General features: G+C 33.6%; 1 protein-coding gene and 1 pseudogene across 1 annotated transcript; both read right to left on the minus strand.

The window, feature by feature from the left end:
* Positions 1-321: 321 nt before the first annotated feature.
* LOC122608221 lies at positions 322-3,246 on the minus strand (annotated as a pseudogene).
* Positions 3,247-10,545: 7,299 nt separating this feature from the next.
* LOC122607519 (metal transporter Nramp2-like) lies at positions 10,546-15,985 on the minus strand. The gene is made up of 4 exons (XM_043780507.1): positions 15,267-15,985; positions 14,419-14,555; positions 13,137-13,789; positions 10,546-11,218 (listed from the first exon to the last, which is right to left on the minus strand). Exons 1-4 carry the CDS (start codon positions 15,902-15,904, stop codon positions 10,994-10,996), a joined length of 1,653 nt encoding a protein of 550 aa, XP_043636442.1. The 5' UTR covers positions 15,905-15,985; the 3' UTR covers positions 10,546-10,993.
* Between the last annotated feature and the right edge of the window lie 1,124 nt (positions 15,986-17,109).

Raw genomic sequence — 17,109 nt, forward strand, 5'->3', positions numbered from 1 at the left:
CTAACAATTTAAGTCAAAATTGCATTCAAACTTCAAATTAGTATGAACTCTTATTAATGTTAATTTGTTATATGTTTTTATGTATTAGGCTATAAATGATGTTCGTAATATCTTTGGTCTAGAACTTCAATAGCTCTTGTTTTATGTTCAGTTACTTTTGTAACTTTGTTTTCCCCTCAATATCCACCCTATATATCAACCATATCCCGAATATATGACTAATCAACGTGCACCTGTCGCTATAAGAGTTTTCTTTTGATGAACATGCATATTCACAATATAGACTGGCTGCATGGATAAGTATGGCCTGGTATTAACCATTATTATGTCGTTTTATGCGTAATCAAATACCAAATGAATGCAACATAAACTGTATTGAGACAAGATATCACAAAACCATTCATAATTCCTGTAACTTCCGAGATGAAAAACTCCGTTAAAACACAACCATTGACTGTGATTACCAAGCCAGCCACAAACCATGAAATCATCTGCAAGTACCAATCACAAGTAATCAAATGATTGCAATCTGGTTAATTGCAAGCCAAATGTAACCAATTTCATTGCAAGTTTATACCTTCATAGTTAGTTTAATCGTAAATGCACCCATGAGTCGCTCACTTGCCACCAATTTTAAAAGAGGGATAAGAGCAAAAGGAATCTGCAGACCTTGAAGCACATTAAGCCATTGATTAAGAACATCTAGAGATTCTTCTGATCTATTGAAGTACACTGCTACGATTATAGTTGGCACAATGGCACAACTCCTAGTCATCAATGTTCTTAACCATTTTTTCATGGGAAGATCAAGAAACCCACCCATTATAAATTGACCGGCATAAGTACCTGTTAATGTGCTACTTTGACCTGCTGCGAACAACCCAATTCCCCATATGTATAGAATTGGGAAAAATCCTTCCCCATATCTGTCTTGAAGATAATGCCCTGCATTTAACAGACCTATGGTATCGGCCTCTTTTGTATTGTAAAATTCTTTAGCAAATATAGTAGTTACAAACACATTGATTGTAAAAGTTACAAAAACGGCTAATGATGATTCAATTGTGTAGTAATATAATGCCTCTTGGACTTGGATTTTCTTTTTCGTGTCAATATTTATCTCGATTGTACGATTGCAGAATATAAGAAGATGTTATGAGGTGTTATTATGCCTCCTAATAATCCCACTGCTTTCTGTAATGTCTTTGAGCCAATTTTTGGTATCAACAGACCTGAAATGAAATGTGAATTACATCTAGTTTTATTATGATGATACATATCAACACTTATGCTTACAAATGAACCGGATCGTTGAAGAACATTTGTACCAACTATAACATAGATCTTGCTCAATAATCCAACTTCAAAATATGAAACTATGTTTGTTGTGATTTGGCTTTTCTCAAGAGCATATTAAAAAATGTAAGTTACTTTAGTATGATTTATATTTGCCGTTAGAGTTGATTACAGAATTGGTCCATATGGTTTGTCCGTTTTCAATGTTTACATCCCTCCTCCAAAATTTCAGTAAAATAGGTTCACACTACACGGTTTGTTGCAAGTTACACTCCTAAAGAGGAATGTAACCTATGAAAAGGAACAAACCACAAGGGTGTAATTTGCAACAAAACGAACGGCATGGGGGATGTAATTCGCAATAAAACTAAGTATATTTGATCTATTTCACTAAAATTCTTAAACAGGGATGTAAACTACGAAAAAAACAAACTAAGGAGATGAATCCTTCGATTAACCTTTGTAGTTATAAACATTGTTACCCGTAGAAAACAATCATACACTACCATTCCATGTCTTTTCCACATTGAAAACAATACTACTTTGAGCATGCAAAGATTAAGATTAAGATTAAATTAGTTGAGTCAATTCGCTTGCAACCCTATATGTGTTAAGAATTGAGAGAAGGAGATAATATCAACCTAGAAGTAGTTCCTTTCCACTAGGATTAGTGTCAACAAACATCCAGGCAAATGATAGTGCCATTATTGAAATAAAACCAGCAAACATAGCTTCCAATTTCCTCACTCCATAGCTCTCAAGAAACAAGAAAATGAAACTAGCAACAAAATTTTAAATAAACATTATTAAGGCTTCTGGAAATGGTTAACATTCCGAAAAGTAATTAAACCCAAACACGACCCATGTGACCTTTTTATCTAATTCTAAATGGGATAATGTGTAAAATGGTTTAGATTCTCAAAGCATCAAACAACTTATAAGTAATTGAGAGAAACTCCCAAATAAATAATTAAAAAAATATATGGTTTGAAAGATAGATATCTAATTGGATGGGTTATCTGCACCTTTTAACCGCTGACTTAGTAAGTAGGTCAGACTTTTTTTGTATTACATTTTATTTTTTGAAGTCTTATATGCTTAAAAGAGTTCAAAGCTTAAATTATCTATCCATGGACCAAATCCGACTATCTCCCATTTCATAAATAGGTTAGATGTGGCAACACGATTTCGACCCAAACACATTTCATAAACGATATGTGCCTTGTTGAAAATTCCCCCCTAATGTCCGCAACATAAAGTTTGACGATCTGTTTAGCATATTTTGGAAGTGATTATCTGACATGAAAATAACCATAATCGTGAAAGAAAATAGTGTTGATTTCTAAGATATACCGGGGCGGGGTTCCTTTCTTCAACTCTTAATATCATTGATTTATTTTTTGCTTCATAAGTTGCAATATTCATAATCATTCCATAATAACCGAACACTAGAAAATGGTTATGGTTGACTTTAAAACACAATAGGTATGTAATTTGAAATCGAAAATGCCATTTCAAACACCCCTCATGAAAACCATACTTTGTAAGACCAATATATAATTCTTACCAATCAAAAGCTGTAATCAAAACACCAACCCAAAGAGGTACATTGCCATTGCTTAAGATCTTGATGGCAATAGCACTCCCAATCACCTCTTGAATATCAGCTGCAATCAACGCTATCTCGGCCATAACCCATAAAAATAAAATTGCCCAATATGGGTATTCAACCCTACAAATTTCTGCCATATGCCTCCCAGTCACCATCCCAATCCTACCGGACAAAAGTTGAATGAAAAGCCCCATTGACGTTGACCATAATAACAACCACAATAAAGAGTACCCAGAAACCGCACCAGCTTGGAGATCACCTTCAAGGTTTCCAGGGTCAAGAAATCCTACGCTCATTAGAAAACCAGGACCCGTGAATTTCCACAGCTTTTTCCACGAAAATGGCGATAAGGGTTGAAATGGGGCATCATTTTCCACATTGATAGGACTAAAATCCTCATTGGGTGTTTGGATATCAAGTGTTTGGAATGAAATTTGATCAAGTTCCTCGTCTGATGACAATAGACAATCGATTTCTTGATCAAGATTCATGGTGTCTGTATAATAATCATCAACTTGTTTTAATCGTTGATCGTCCATTGATGAGATAAAACATTCAAAATATTGCTTGAACATGTAATGAATTATGGTTTTTCTCGTTGCAATTTTTTTTTGAAATAAACAGAATCAGATTTATGGGTATAATCAAAACATAGCAAATGTTGGTTTGCCTTGAAAGTTTGTGACGGTAATTACCGTTTTAATCCATGACAAGATATCAATATAACTACCATAGAAAGTGATATTAAATATATTTAGACATATATTTAACTTTAGTTTAGTCAATTGTATATATTAAATTTAAAACATTTCAAGTATTCAATTAAATATAACTATCGTATACGATAGCTATATTTAATTGATTACATTTAAAATATTATCAAAAATACTATTTGATATATATTGTGTGTCTATAGGAGTGTATGCTTTGATATTATATATGTCGTATACAATGAATGTATACCAATACTTGTACTCTCAATAATCTTTAACAAGCATGTACCATAGGTTGATCCCTAAAAGACCAAGTAGATTAATTGTTAGTGATTATAAATATAAAACCATATATTTTGACAACGATATAATATGAACATGTCTGTAACATAAAATGAATTAAAAATAAAAGGATAAATATTAAAAGAATCATTCTGGTGGAATCGTATGTACTATATGAACTAGGGATGAGCAAAAGACTCGCTGACCCGCGCCCGACCCGGAACCGGCCTGAACCGACCCGCATGAAGCCCTAACGGGCTGGGTCATGGGTCACGTTTTTAGTGCATCCGCGGGTCACGGGGCGGGCCGGGCCAAGTCGGGTGAAGGCAAAAACCGAAAATTTGTGAAGGAAACCCGTGACCCGCCTGACCCCGACCCGAACCTTCACGGGTCGGGTCACGTTTTCATGCTCTCATGGGTCGCCTGTTGGGCCGGGTTTCGACCCGTAAACATCCTAATATGAACTATAATAAGTAAAAGCAAGTATGCGATGGAAATTTTTTTTTTATTGATCATAAAAATTGAAAGGGAAAAAAAACCAACAATCAATATGTGTTTGTTTCTTTGATCGTTTACATTACATTTCAAATAACATCAATTAGATATTTATTTTTCTAAGTATAAATAAGTGAAAAAGTAAAACAGTATAAAAGTAAAAGTTTGAAATTCTAATTGTTAGTTGACGGCTTTAAGGCAACAAAAAAAAAAAATTAAAAAATAAAAAAAAAATCCTCTTGTTTTTGGTGTTGTCTTTAAAAGACAAAAAAATTAGGAAACTTGATCAAGAAATAAAAAGAAATTAAAGTAAGAAACACATAATAAGTTGATAGATATATATATTATCTCAATGTTTTTTTAATTTATTGATGGATACGTATGATAAGTTATATTTGATATTAAGTAATAACTTGACAGGTATATATTAATTTTAAATAATATAATATTTAATAAATTTAAAAATGATACTTGTGTATAAGGAATACCATATATGTCGTTAAAAGAATAGTACAAATGTACAATTCCATTTTAGTTTATTAATTAACTAAAATATAAAACGAAAAAAAATGCCTTGACCGGTCAACGATTTTTGAATATGAGTTCGGCCAATGTTTATAGAAATAAACCTTCTGCGATAAAAATATTGCCATATTATTAAATATAAAAAAAAACTAGCAGTTTTAAGCCCCGCGTTACTAGATTTCAAATATCATGTTTATGTTTGTTATTGAATTGGTTCCATTATGCTAGTAATCTATCCTATTCAATAAAAATTCTAACCTCATGCTTGCTGAAAAGTTAAAATAAAACATACGAAATGATCATTCTATCGTTGATAAATTAATTTACACCGTCAGTTTTTGATCTTTTAAAATATCTTAATTTGTTACCTCTTTAATCACTTACCTTAAATCAATTATCATCACTAATCGCCGTCACCATCACGCCACCGCCACCATATTACGTGAGTATCTTTTGGTAAATAAAAAAAATCATATCAAGATTCTAATAAAAACATGTTTAAAGGTCTCTATAAATCTTTAATTTATGACAATAGTCAAGAAAATCTTTTTGTACAAAAAGAGTCAACTTCTAAATATATATTGAAGAGACTCCCTTTTAACAATTCTTCAATTTTATCCAGAACTAATTGTCCAATTCCAACTTTCAAGTTTTTATTCAAATAAATTTCAGCCCATGGCCACATAAAGTTTAAAAAACGAACTTCAGCCTATAATTGAGCCCAATAAAGCCTAGTTCAGATGTAAACCAAAAATTAAAAAATCAACCAAGCCGTCACTCCAAGATTCAAACTCGAGGCGTTTGTTTGGAAAATGGACATCTTTGGTTTCTATTTTACATACGTTTTATAAATATCATGCTGAATTATATTTAAAAGGTTGCTATAGCATAATAATCCTGCTTATAGCAAAATGATGACATGTGAAATAGTAAAAAGATAAAATTAGGAAAATTTTTTATTGAAATTTGCATTTCATCGTGCTGTTTTTAATAGGTTTTTTAGACTATTCATTATGCGGATATATTATTTTTTATATATTAATATATAGAAATGGTTAATCTACTAATACATTAGTCTAAAATACTCCTAAAACCATAAGAATGTGACACATGGAATTTTATTTTTTTATGTTTGATTTGTTTCTTTTTTTCTTTTTATCTCTAAAATTTTTTGTAAGGATCAGCTTGGTCTTGGGCAACCAATATTTCTTTACCTCAAAAATGTTTAAAGAATTAGTCAAACGGTACAAATAGAAGTCGATTTTTTTTTTTTTTCATTCACCCAAGTGTTTCGATGCTTTTTACATCATTTATTTGTATTTTTTATGGTTCAATTAAGTTTTCCCTTCAATTTATTTCGGCCATCACCTTGCAAACATGCATTGCATGCAAATACATACCACAACACCAATAATTCCATTTCTAGATTTTCTATTAGTTTCCATAATCTATATATCAAACATCATTAAGAATATATTAATCCAATGATTATGACGCTTCATATTTTCACCTTCGTTCTTGTACTTTTCACAACCTTAAGCTTCGATGGAGCAGCTCCCCAAACCGATGCGGCAAGGCTTCCTAGATTTGCAACTAAAGAGCTTGAAAAGGGAAATTATGGGTCAATGAGGTCTAGCTCAAGCGCACGGGTCTTGGAACAAAAGGATATCATGAAGAACCCTGAGTCTGATCCCCAATCGGTTCCAAGTACACCACAAACCAAGGATGGTTCACAGGACATGAGATCCAACCCAAAACCAAGGGTAATGGGACACGGTCATTACAGGGTTTACAAGGCCCAACCAAGTGGATTAGAGGAGGAAGAAAATATGGAAGGTAGGGAAGTAATTATGTCAAAGAAACCAAAACGTCGCAATCCGAAGGCCTCGAGCCCTAGGCCCAGCCGGAAAACATAGTCAAGGAGGGATTAATGAGTGTAATGTTGTTTTGTTTATCATTAACCAAAGTTTTAGTTTATATGCATGGTGTTCCATTTACTAGAATATGCTTAGCTCGGTATACATGATGGATTCAGACTAGGATCAATATGCATAGGTGTGCACATATATATGTTCAATAGGTAAATATTGCGAATTAAAAAGAGAATTTGCATGAGTTAAAAAAGTTTCCCCATTATATATATATATATATGTTTCCTGTATGTACAAGTCTTGTTTTGATTGGTTATAAAAAATCTACATTGTGAAGTTCAACTAAGACATAACAAACAATGTCTAGACAATTGTCTTTCAAAAGTATTTTTAGAAAAAAATATGATATGGTAAGTCTACAATTTTACTTAGAATGTCTTTATTTCAATTATGATGTCATAAATAATTTACAATATTTTTAATTAAAAAATATAACTCACGAAATGCTTATTTAAAGTTCTTAATCTTTTATTATAAAAAAAAAATTATTTTATATAGTATAATCCTTTTATGTTTTGTTAATACAATAGGTACTTTTAATTTATAAATTATTGTGTTATTCAACTCATTATCTCCATATAAATTTATAATACATTAATAAAAAAAAATTACATGCATATTTTTTGGTTTTATAATTTTAAATAAAACGTCCGGGTTAAACTCAGGTAAATTCGATAGTAACAAGATATATTCCAATAGAAATTAACTAGACTCGTTTAAATTAAGTTGATGCGGGTGCTATGGATCGAGAACCCCAATATATTCCTGCTGGAAGTTGGATTTTTAATGATCAAGACGCAATCCGTCAATCAGATCGAAGATCATTCACTTTCAAAGCATCAAGCCTAGCTAGATGTATTGCTAGCGTGGCTAACAGATGATAATTGTTTATAGTGAGTCGTAGATCGACTTAATTTTGACTCGTTTACTAATTAATGGGTCGAATTGAGTTTTTGGATGATCATACTAATTGTTATTTCACTCATTCCACTAGTCCAGATAATAATAAAAATTAACCAAAGAGAAATCAGGTCAAATGAGATTAAATGGACCTAACAGATTGAATATCAAATTGTATATTAGTGAAGACGTACAATTGAAAATTAAAATTAATTAAAATTATTATCAGACATTTTTATTCTTACATAGTTACATTAGTTGTGTTAGTTCAACACAACATTAGCACTTCTTAATGCATGACACACCAACTGTGTAAAGTATCAACCTCTTTTCACTTTGTCACTTTGTCACTTTGTATTAAACACATACTCGTACATGTATGAAACACACAAAGAAACCAAGTGCCAAAGCGAAAAGCTTATCGGTTAACTAAAGAAGACCAAACTGACAAGGCCACCAACGAATTGGTCCAACAAATTGAAACTCGAGATTTAATATATATATTTTTTTTGGAAATTTTATGTAATAAAATAAAATATCCAAGTTAATAGATATGATAAAAGGACTTGAAAGAGTAATTAACTAATGTGAGTTTGTCCTATATTGGTAGAAGAATAAACATTAAGTGTGTTTATAAGGAGGAGTGTTGGAATAATTATAATTCCTTTACGAGCATGGTACCCGCGTAATGCGTTAAGTCTTAGAAGACAAGGGCTTAAAGTGTTAAGTATTAAAATAAGAGTTTATGGTGTAAATTAATTCATTAAAGGCAAAGTTGTTAATTTATAAAACTCTTTCCACAGTGTGTTTTTATTAAGGGGCAATTTAGTAATTTCGTGTGTGACATATGAGTAACTATTTCTATTTTGAGGGGGATGCATAACTTTATATAGGAGTATAGATAAGGGGCTACACCCCAAGTGGGCAAGGAGGGCCCTGGGCGATGAGGCGTAATGTGGCATTTTAGTGGCGCACTTTGCACTTAGGACGCTTTAGAGCCGTCCTTATTTTTGGCTAGCTCGGTTATGGCTTTCATGGCTCATTGTGGCTCACGATTGTAGCTTCCATGGCTTAGTGGGTTGAGTTGTTCCACGCCTTGGACTTGGCATTACACTTGACTCAGTTTCAAGTATAACACCTGTTAATTAAGCATGCAGGCTAACAACTATCCCACTAAACCTTTCACTAACTGATTTATATGTATATAAATCATACTTAGTGGAATTTGGTAGTTTTTACAACACCAACACTCCATCAATCTGGATAAATCAAACACTTTCTCTTTTACTTTTCTTCTTGCTGTTCTTGAAGGTATAATTTTGGGTTGTGATTAACTCCGACAGTACAATCTGCTTTGGCTGTTGTACTCTGGAAAACTGTCGGGTTCACTTGGGTGGCCCGGAATCAGTTTTAAGGGCCTTCTGTTTAACAAAACTTTCAGCCGTTGTTAATCCTTTCCTATCTGTTTTATGTCCGTTTGTTGTATTTGGATTCTTGTATTAGTTTTTTAGTTTGTATTTTGTAATATGTTCTTGTAATTCGAATATATATTCTTCAATAAAATGTTATATTATTGAATGGTGAACCAACATTTTTGTTTTATACCACCTATAATATAAATTGACGATATATGGACAAGATTACATATCTCCACTCTTTTGTCATTACTAGGAGGAGAGTCTTCCAACTTCTTTACTGCCATGTCAATAGGACTTCCCTCAGAACTCTCGCCTATAACACAAGCTTGTACCCCATATGTTACCCCACATTAATCCGCTCCTACCTCACATTAATCCTCCTTCCTACCCGACATCGTGTCGTCTTGCAGAGTCTTGGGTAGGACCCCTTTCAAAACGCAGCTAGAGGACGCTCCATGCCAATGGAGTCCTCCGTCCTTAATGCTTGAGACGCACCTTTTGGACTACTATAAGCACAGGCCTAACATCCAAGATTTTGATTTTCTTAGTTTTTTTAACAGACATCTTAGATTTTTATTTTATATTTTTAATTTAGATAGATTATGCCAGGTTCTTGTTTTACTTCATTCTATGGTACAAACGAGTTGCTCATTTTCTCCGCTTATTTCATATATTACCTAAATCCCATATATAAAGTAGATGCAATGACTAAAGCAAAGATTCTCAACCGATTACCATTAATTTTCCATCCAAATGTGATGAAATGATGGGATGGAATTCAAAGTAAAGTGGGTGGTCGCTAGCAAATATTGACCTATCAAAAGTGCATTTACCTTGCATGAACTGATGAACGTATATATTCCTTCATATATTCTTGTTCTTCTGATGTTTTATTCAAACACAACTTTAATTAACAAACCAACATTTTGCAATGTCCAAACACGAGAGTTGCGCTCGTTGTTGGACTCAACCAAACACCTTAGGGCTCGAGATGACGACCACCATGCACCAACTGTGTCCATGTTCCCGAGGGCTGAAGGCACCCCACTTTCAAGAGAGCTTATGGCATGTCAAGCCCTAATACGGTTCTTTGCTATGCATCAAATTAAACCCAATGCTCAAACGCTTGTGCAGCGGTTGGCTGTGACCCATTTGACACATACTTCTATTGAGAGTAATTTTTACTTGACACTTTAGAGCAAAATATAAACTAAATTAAACTTATTCTGATCGAGAGTAATTTTGACTTGACCCTTTGAAGCAAAACATAAACTGAATCCCTATATCAATCTACAATATATATGGATCAACAGAATTTGTGTTATGTTTAAGAGTATTATTCACTAAAACGCTTGAACAATCCAACACCCAAAAGCCAAAATGTTGTATTCATTGCAATAAAAAAATAAAACACATTACAACCCAGAGAACTGCACAAAATAAGATTATCGGCCATATACCAAATGAAGAAATATTCTATGCAAAATGTTCATATCGACTTTATGTAATTCTAGGGAGCTCACAAATACGAAGCCTATGAGTACGCTCCTAAAAATGTTCCGCACATATAATGTTACATTTGTTCACTATTCTACACAAAATCAGCTACAATATAGCAAAGCTTTTTTAAGGTTGGTCAAGGGTTAGCCTATGAACAATGATAATATCTTCATTCCTCTTTGTGTAAACTTTAGCTTCTTCAATGTAAATTGTAAACTGAAGCTCACTGAGGTTGATGTAGCAAAATGGACTAGCTGTTTAAAAACGCTATACCAACAACCAATCTTTGACTTTAAAATGTGGGTCAATGCATTCGACGGTTCATTTTCCAATATAGGCATACCCTTTATTAACTATCTCACCAAACCATGTCGACGGCAGGAACTGTCCATGATTTATGAGATATATTATAAACGACAAATAAGCAGCAGTCGCTGTTATGGCTAAAAAGCCAAATAACAATCCGTTGACTTCAGCTGCAAAGAAATCAAGTAAAAGGTAACCGTTGATCACCATCACCAGGCCAGCCACACTCCATGCAACTCTCTGCAACAAAAAAAAAAGCCACCCAGAATGAAGAATGACCCAACAATAACGGTAAATGTAGTCAGATTAATAAAATACAATTTTTTTTATAGCAGTGAGAGGAGGCTATTTTGACCCTTTAACTAATGAATGGGTTGATTCGAGTTTATATTGGCAATCATAGTGTATAGACTTTGGCAACCCTAAATCCAACTGGTCCATGTAAAAATAATAAAGATTAGCTAATTAGTAATCAGGTCAAACGTCTACCTTTTTATGCATACAACATCATCTATCGTTTTATTCAAATATATTGATAATTTGTTCAAAATTCTTTTTTTACTTCTCTACCTATATCAATAATATTATAAAAAGCATTAATCCACTGTCATCTATCTTAAGATTCAACTTTACTAATCATATTGTGCCAACTCATCCTTATATCCATGTTGCTAAAAACTCTCCACCTCATCTATCATTATACCTATGTTTACCAAACACCCTCTTTTTTTCTCTCTCACACCATCACCACCCTGACCTGGTTCCCCTTGCCATGATCGGAAACAGCTGAAACTATCTGCCGCTTACATTTTGTGCAGGTGGGCCATGCTAGTATTATACAATTGAGTTATTCTGTATTTGTTAGTTTTTTTCTACTATATCTCATATATAGAAATTGAGGGAGGAGAGCATAAAATTGTTGAATTCTGCGGCCAAAATCCAAAAACAATACAACTTTTTACATGGCTATAGTTAAATGAGAAACTTATGACACGAAATCAAAGTCATCGATAACTTGTGATGATAATACCTATATATAAATTAAATTTCATGGAACCTTAAGAGAGGTACATAACTAGTATGATGAAGGAGCATACTAGAGGCAGCAAATAGGGGTTCGGGTGGTGGGTCGAGAGGTTCATGTCTAAACATGCAACTTTTTGTGTTCTCACTGAAACAAATGATATTTGTCCTTAAATTTTCTTAAGTAGTTAGTGTGTCAATCTGATTACAAAATTGCAGCTTATATTAATAGTTGTAGACTTTATGCATTAAAATAATATGCATTTGAGCTTTCAACCTGATAGAACCATTTGACAAAAACTGTTTTTTTGCTCCTAGAATGGTTACCCCCACGATGTGCATTAGTGAAAAGTTTTGATAGATTTTCAGGTTTTGTAATTCAAAAACAGATCTTCAAAAAGAAAATTCAAAACTTTCAGTGTGAGTTAGTGGTGACAACACCCCTGTCACTTGTAACGGTGGTACATGTAATATAAAATTTCCAAGCATATTTGTTAAAAGTATAGTCATCTTCTAACTAATGATAGATAATTAAAGATTCATTTTGATTCTACTTGTATCTGGTTTTACATAGTTTGCAGCTTCCCACGCTGGATTTAAGTTGTAAGGGCCTAACAGTAAAAACGACGTCTTAAATTTATAACTTTTAAATAATTGACCAAATGTTTAATAATGTAGTAGATATTCTTTTTATTTTACCTTTGGCCAATTAGAAATAAAACATACCCGAATCACCCCATTAACTGCTAATCAGGTGAAAATTGCCACCTCTAGAAACATACAATTAATCTATGTTATACCATTGAGTGTCACCATGTATAAGATTTAATTCTTATTCCCCTGTTTACTAGGCACAACTTGCATACCCAACATAACTTTTGCATCTTAAAGCTTTTAGAGCACTATAACTTTAGACTAAGTTGTCCTATTCAAGAAGATCTACTAAAAGGAGCCTATGATATGCTTTAAAGTATAAGAAAGAACCCTGACTAGACACACACTCAAAAGCAATAATGTATTTGTTTGGTCACACACGCGAAACTTTTCATATCGTTAGTACCCCACCGAAAAAGGAAAACAGTAATATTGAAAGTTATTTAAGCAGAATAACAAAAAAGTTAAATTAACAACAAACCTCTAGAGTCCGTCCAATTTTGAAGACCCCCATCACTTCCTCTTTAGACACCAACGTTAGAAGCGGGATAAGAGCAAATGGGATCTGAATAGACTGGAGAACGTTCAGCCATTCATTTAGAACATCCAATGAAGCTTCTGATTTATTAAAAACAAGAGCCACAATCATTGTTGGAACAATTGCACAACTTCTCGTTATCAATGCCCTCAGCCATTTTTTCAACCGAAGATTAAGAAAACCTCCCATAATAAACTGGCCCGCATAAGTACCCGTGATTGTGCTACTTTGACCCGCTGCTAATAACCCGACACCCCAAATATATAACACTGGCATAAATCCTCCACCATACTTCTTTTCAAGATATTGACCAGCATTTACAAGGCCAATACTATCAGCTTGTTTAGTTCCATAAAATCCCTTGGCGAAAACAGTAGTGACAAACACATTGATCAAAAAAGAAACAAAAAGGGCAGCAGAGGACTCGATTGTGTAGTAATTTATTGCTTCTTGAACCCTGCCTTTTTTGGTTGGATCAACTTTTCTTGATTGTACCAAAGCAGAATGTAGAAATACATTGTGTGGCATAATGACACAGCCTACTACCCCAACAGCCTGCCTAATTGTTCTTGAGCTGAGTTTTGGAACCAAAAGACCTGAAAACGCATGTAATCAACACATAAGTCCATTGTGCTATAGAAGCAAAAAAAACAAAAAGCGGTAGAACTGAATGTGGCAATATAGGCAGATCAGGCAGGTAGCGTAACAGGTCAAAAAAGGGGCTTTCTATAGGTTAGATCGGATTGGAATTCATATGCAAAGCTTACAAAAGCTTCATATTTTCTAGTATTTTAATAAAAGAATTGACTTTCAACAACTTCAATTTAGGATAATCAGACCCGATTACCAGTCAAACTGATGGCGTAGAGGATGGTATGTAAGTAGCCTTAACCATGTTGACTTTTTTCTCGTGAAGGTACACTGCACATGAGAATAGTTAACATGGAAGATTAACTATGAAATCATGTAGAAAGTTTGAGCCTTTTTGCAGGTGCAAACAAGGAGGGTCTAACCCAAGATAAAAAATTTGCCCAAACTCATTACTTGTTTAAGCAATCTTCCGGGGAATAATAGTACTATATTAATACATTAATAATCAGATTGTTTGAACTAAAGCAGTTTCGAAGACTATATGCGATTATAAATATGTCTTAGGCAACGTTCTACCCATATGACCTGTTATAGATAAAAACATAACTCAGGCACAACACTACAGAATGTTAACCTATTAGAAGTTCCTTTCCACTAGGTTGTGCATCAGCAAACATCCATGCAAATGATAGTCCCATAGTCGAGATGAGCACTGCAAAAACAGCTTCCAAATTCCTCACTCCATAGTTCTCAAGAAGTAAAAACATGAAACTGTGCACGCAGGTAATACAAAATAACAAAAGTTAAAAAGGATTGAAACAGGTGAATTACAGTGAACAGAATAGTGGCATGTTTTTTTTTTCTCTGTCAATGCATTTTTCTACTAGTGACAAATTTGACCCATTTGTTTACCTATATATAAGGCTCGATTTAGGTTGTCTAGTATATAGCCAAATGGTTAAGGTAAAGTGAACAAGGAATCGAGTCACATAGATCGAGCAGGTTATACGGATTGTAAGTCATCTGAAATGTATTTTTTTTAAGTCTCAAAACCACCTAAATACGAAAAGAACTATAGTTTTGTAAATCAGAGATTATGTAATCATATTTACCACATATAGAACTTGCAACACCGCAAACTCTCATGATCTAGTCCTACAACTTTGATATCAACTTAAAATCAATGGTGAAAGACATTGGTCGACCATAACTTTGAACTTATAAAACGCTTAAGCTTCTATCTTCCTATCCATGTGAGACAGGTCATGACTTAATTGGATCATGATCCAAATAGTATTCGATCGTCTAATTAGCCTTACACCCAAAAGTCCAAATTCATGATCTATCCTAGTAATCCTAAAGCTCTAACATGCCTAAACCTCTATCTTATTATGGTACGGGCTATTACATCACTAGATCACAATAAACTAAACAACCATCAAACGAAAACGAAAAAAAAAAAAAAAAAAAAAAAAAACTAACCAATCTGACGCTGTAATCACAACACCAACCCAAATAGGCAAAACCCCATTACTCAAAATCTGTAAAGCAATAGCACTACCAATCACTTCCTGAATATCCGCCCCAATTAACGCAATTTCAGCCATGACCCACAAAACTAACCCGGCCCATTTCGGATATTCTTCTCTACACAATTCACTCAAATGTTTCCCAGTTGCCACACCAATTCTAGCTGACAACAACTGAATCAATAAGCCCATTCCAGTGGCCCACATTAATAACCATAATAACGAATAACCGGCAATTGCGCCGGCTTGTAAATCGCCTTCAAGATTACCTGGATCAAGAAAAGCTATACTCATTAAAAAACCAGGGCCAGTAAATAACCATAATGTTTTTAAGGAAAATGGTGGTGGGGTTTCTGAATATAAATCTTGGTGGTGTTGTTGGTCTGTTTCGAATATTATGATTTTGTCTTGTGATTCATATGCAACTTCTGATGAATCTAATGAATTAATGTTGTTGTCGTTGTTTTTGTTGTTTATATATAAATCTTGATCAGTGGATAGTGGGAGAAGAGTGTGGTGTTCGGATTCAGATTCGGGTTCTGCTTCGGGTTTGGGTTCTGGTGGTGGTGGTGGTGAAAGGTTGTGGATCATGGCGGCCGGCGAGAAGTGATGACCGGCGCCGGAAAAGATAAGATGTATAGAGGAATATCGAATTTTATATTTGTATAGATATAGATACACTAGAGTTTAAGAGTTTGTTATTGTTTGTTCCGCTTCTTTTCAAGGCTTTGGCACTATGGAGTATGGATACGTCATACGTGTTATTATATACGAGTAAAGTATTTTGAATATATACACACCAGAAGATATCTGTACAATACGACGACGGCGACGGTAACAAATATTGATGGCTAGTGGCGGCGGCGATTGATGGTGATGGCGATGGCGTCGGGCGAGTATATGAAGATATTAATGTAAAAAGAGTGTTGTAGTTATTTTAGGAGTTAAGGGTAGATGTTGTAAATTTATTTTATTAAGTATTATAACTGATTCATTTATATAGAACACGAAAGCAATCTCTCTACCTAGACACCTAGATAGAGGTAAGGCTGTCGAGGTATTGAACTCAAAACTCGTTAAAGACGGGATTGAATGTTACATTTACATTTATATTTTATTATAAGTATTTCAAGTAGATATTCTATGTATTTTAAGTGAAAATGTTTAAAATAACAATTAAGATACTCGTGCAATGCGGCAGTGGTCGTGGAGGCAACGGTGTGGTTATGGGAGCCACTATCGGTGGTGGAGCGGCATCGAGTGGTGTTGTTAATTGATGTAAAAGTAATTGATTTAAAGGGTTAATGAAGATAATTTAAAAGATAAATAATTGATAATGTAATTTAATCATTAATGTTAAGTGATAATGTATTTAAATTTTTTTTAATGGGTGCTAGGTAAAAATCTTACATATATTTCAACAATTACAAAATTAAAGTGTTTTTTTTTCTAATAAAATAATATAGATGAATAAGAGGGAAAGACATTTTGGGTTATCAACTACTTAATTAAAAAAAATCAAAGTGTTATAACGTAGTATATATATATATAATATAAGGTTGTCGGGTATTTAAGCTTAGGTGTAGAACACTCACATATTATTTTTTTAATCCATAAAAATCATGAGGGCCCATGCATTTATTCATTAAACAAAAAATAGTAAAATATTAGTATGTGAGAGGTTCCATACCTAAGCTTAGGTGTCAGACAGCCTTATATTCCCTTTTCCCATATATATATATATACATGTTTAGTTAAACGATATGAAGACGATGGTAGTAGCGTTAGTAGCAGTA

This window comes from Erigeron canadensis, chromosome 7, assembly GCF_010389155.1.
Source record: "Erigeron canadensis isolate Cc75 chromosome 7, C_canadensis_v1, whole genome shotgun sequence".
NCBI lineage: Eukaryota > Viridiplantae > Streptophyta > Magnoliopsida > Asterales > Asteraceae > Erigeron > Erigeron canadensis.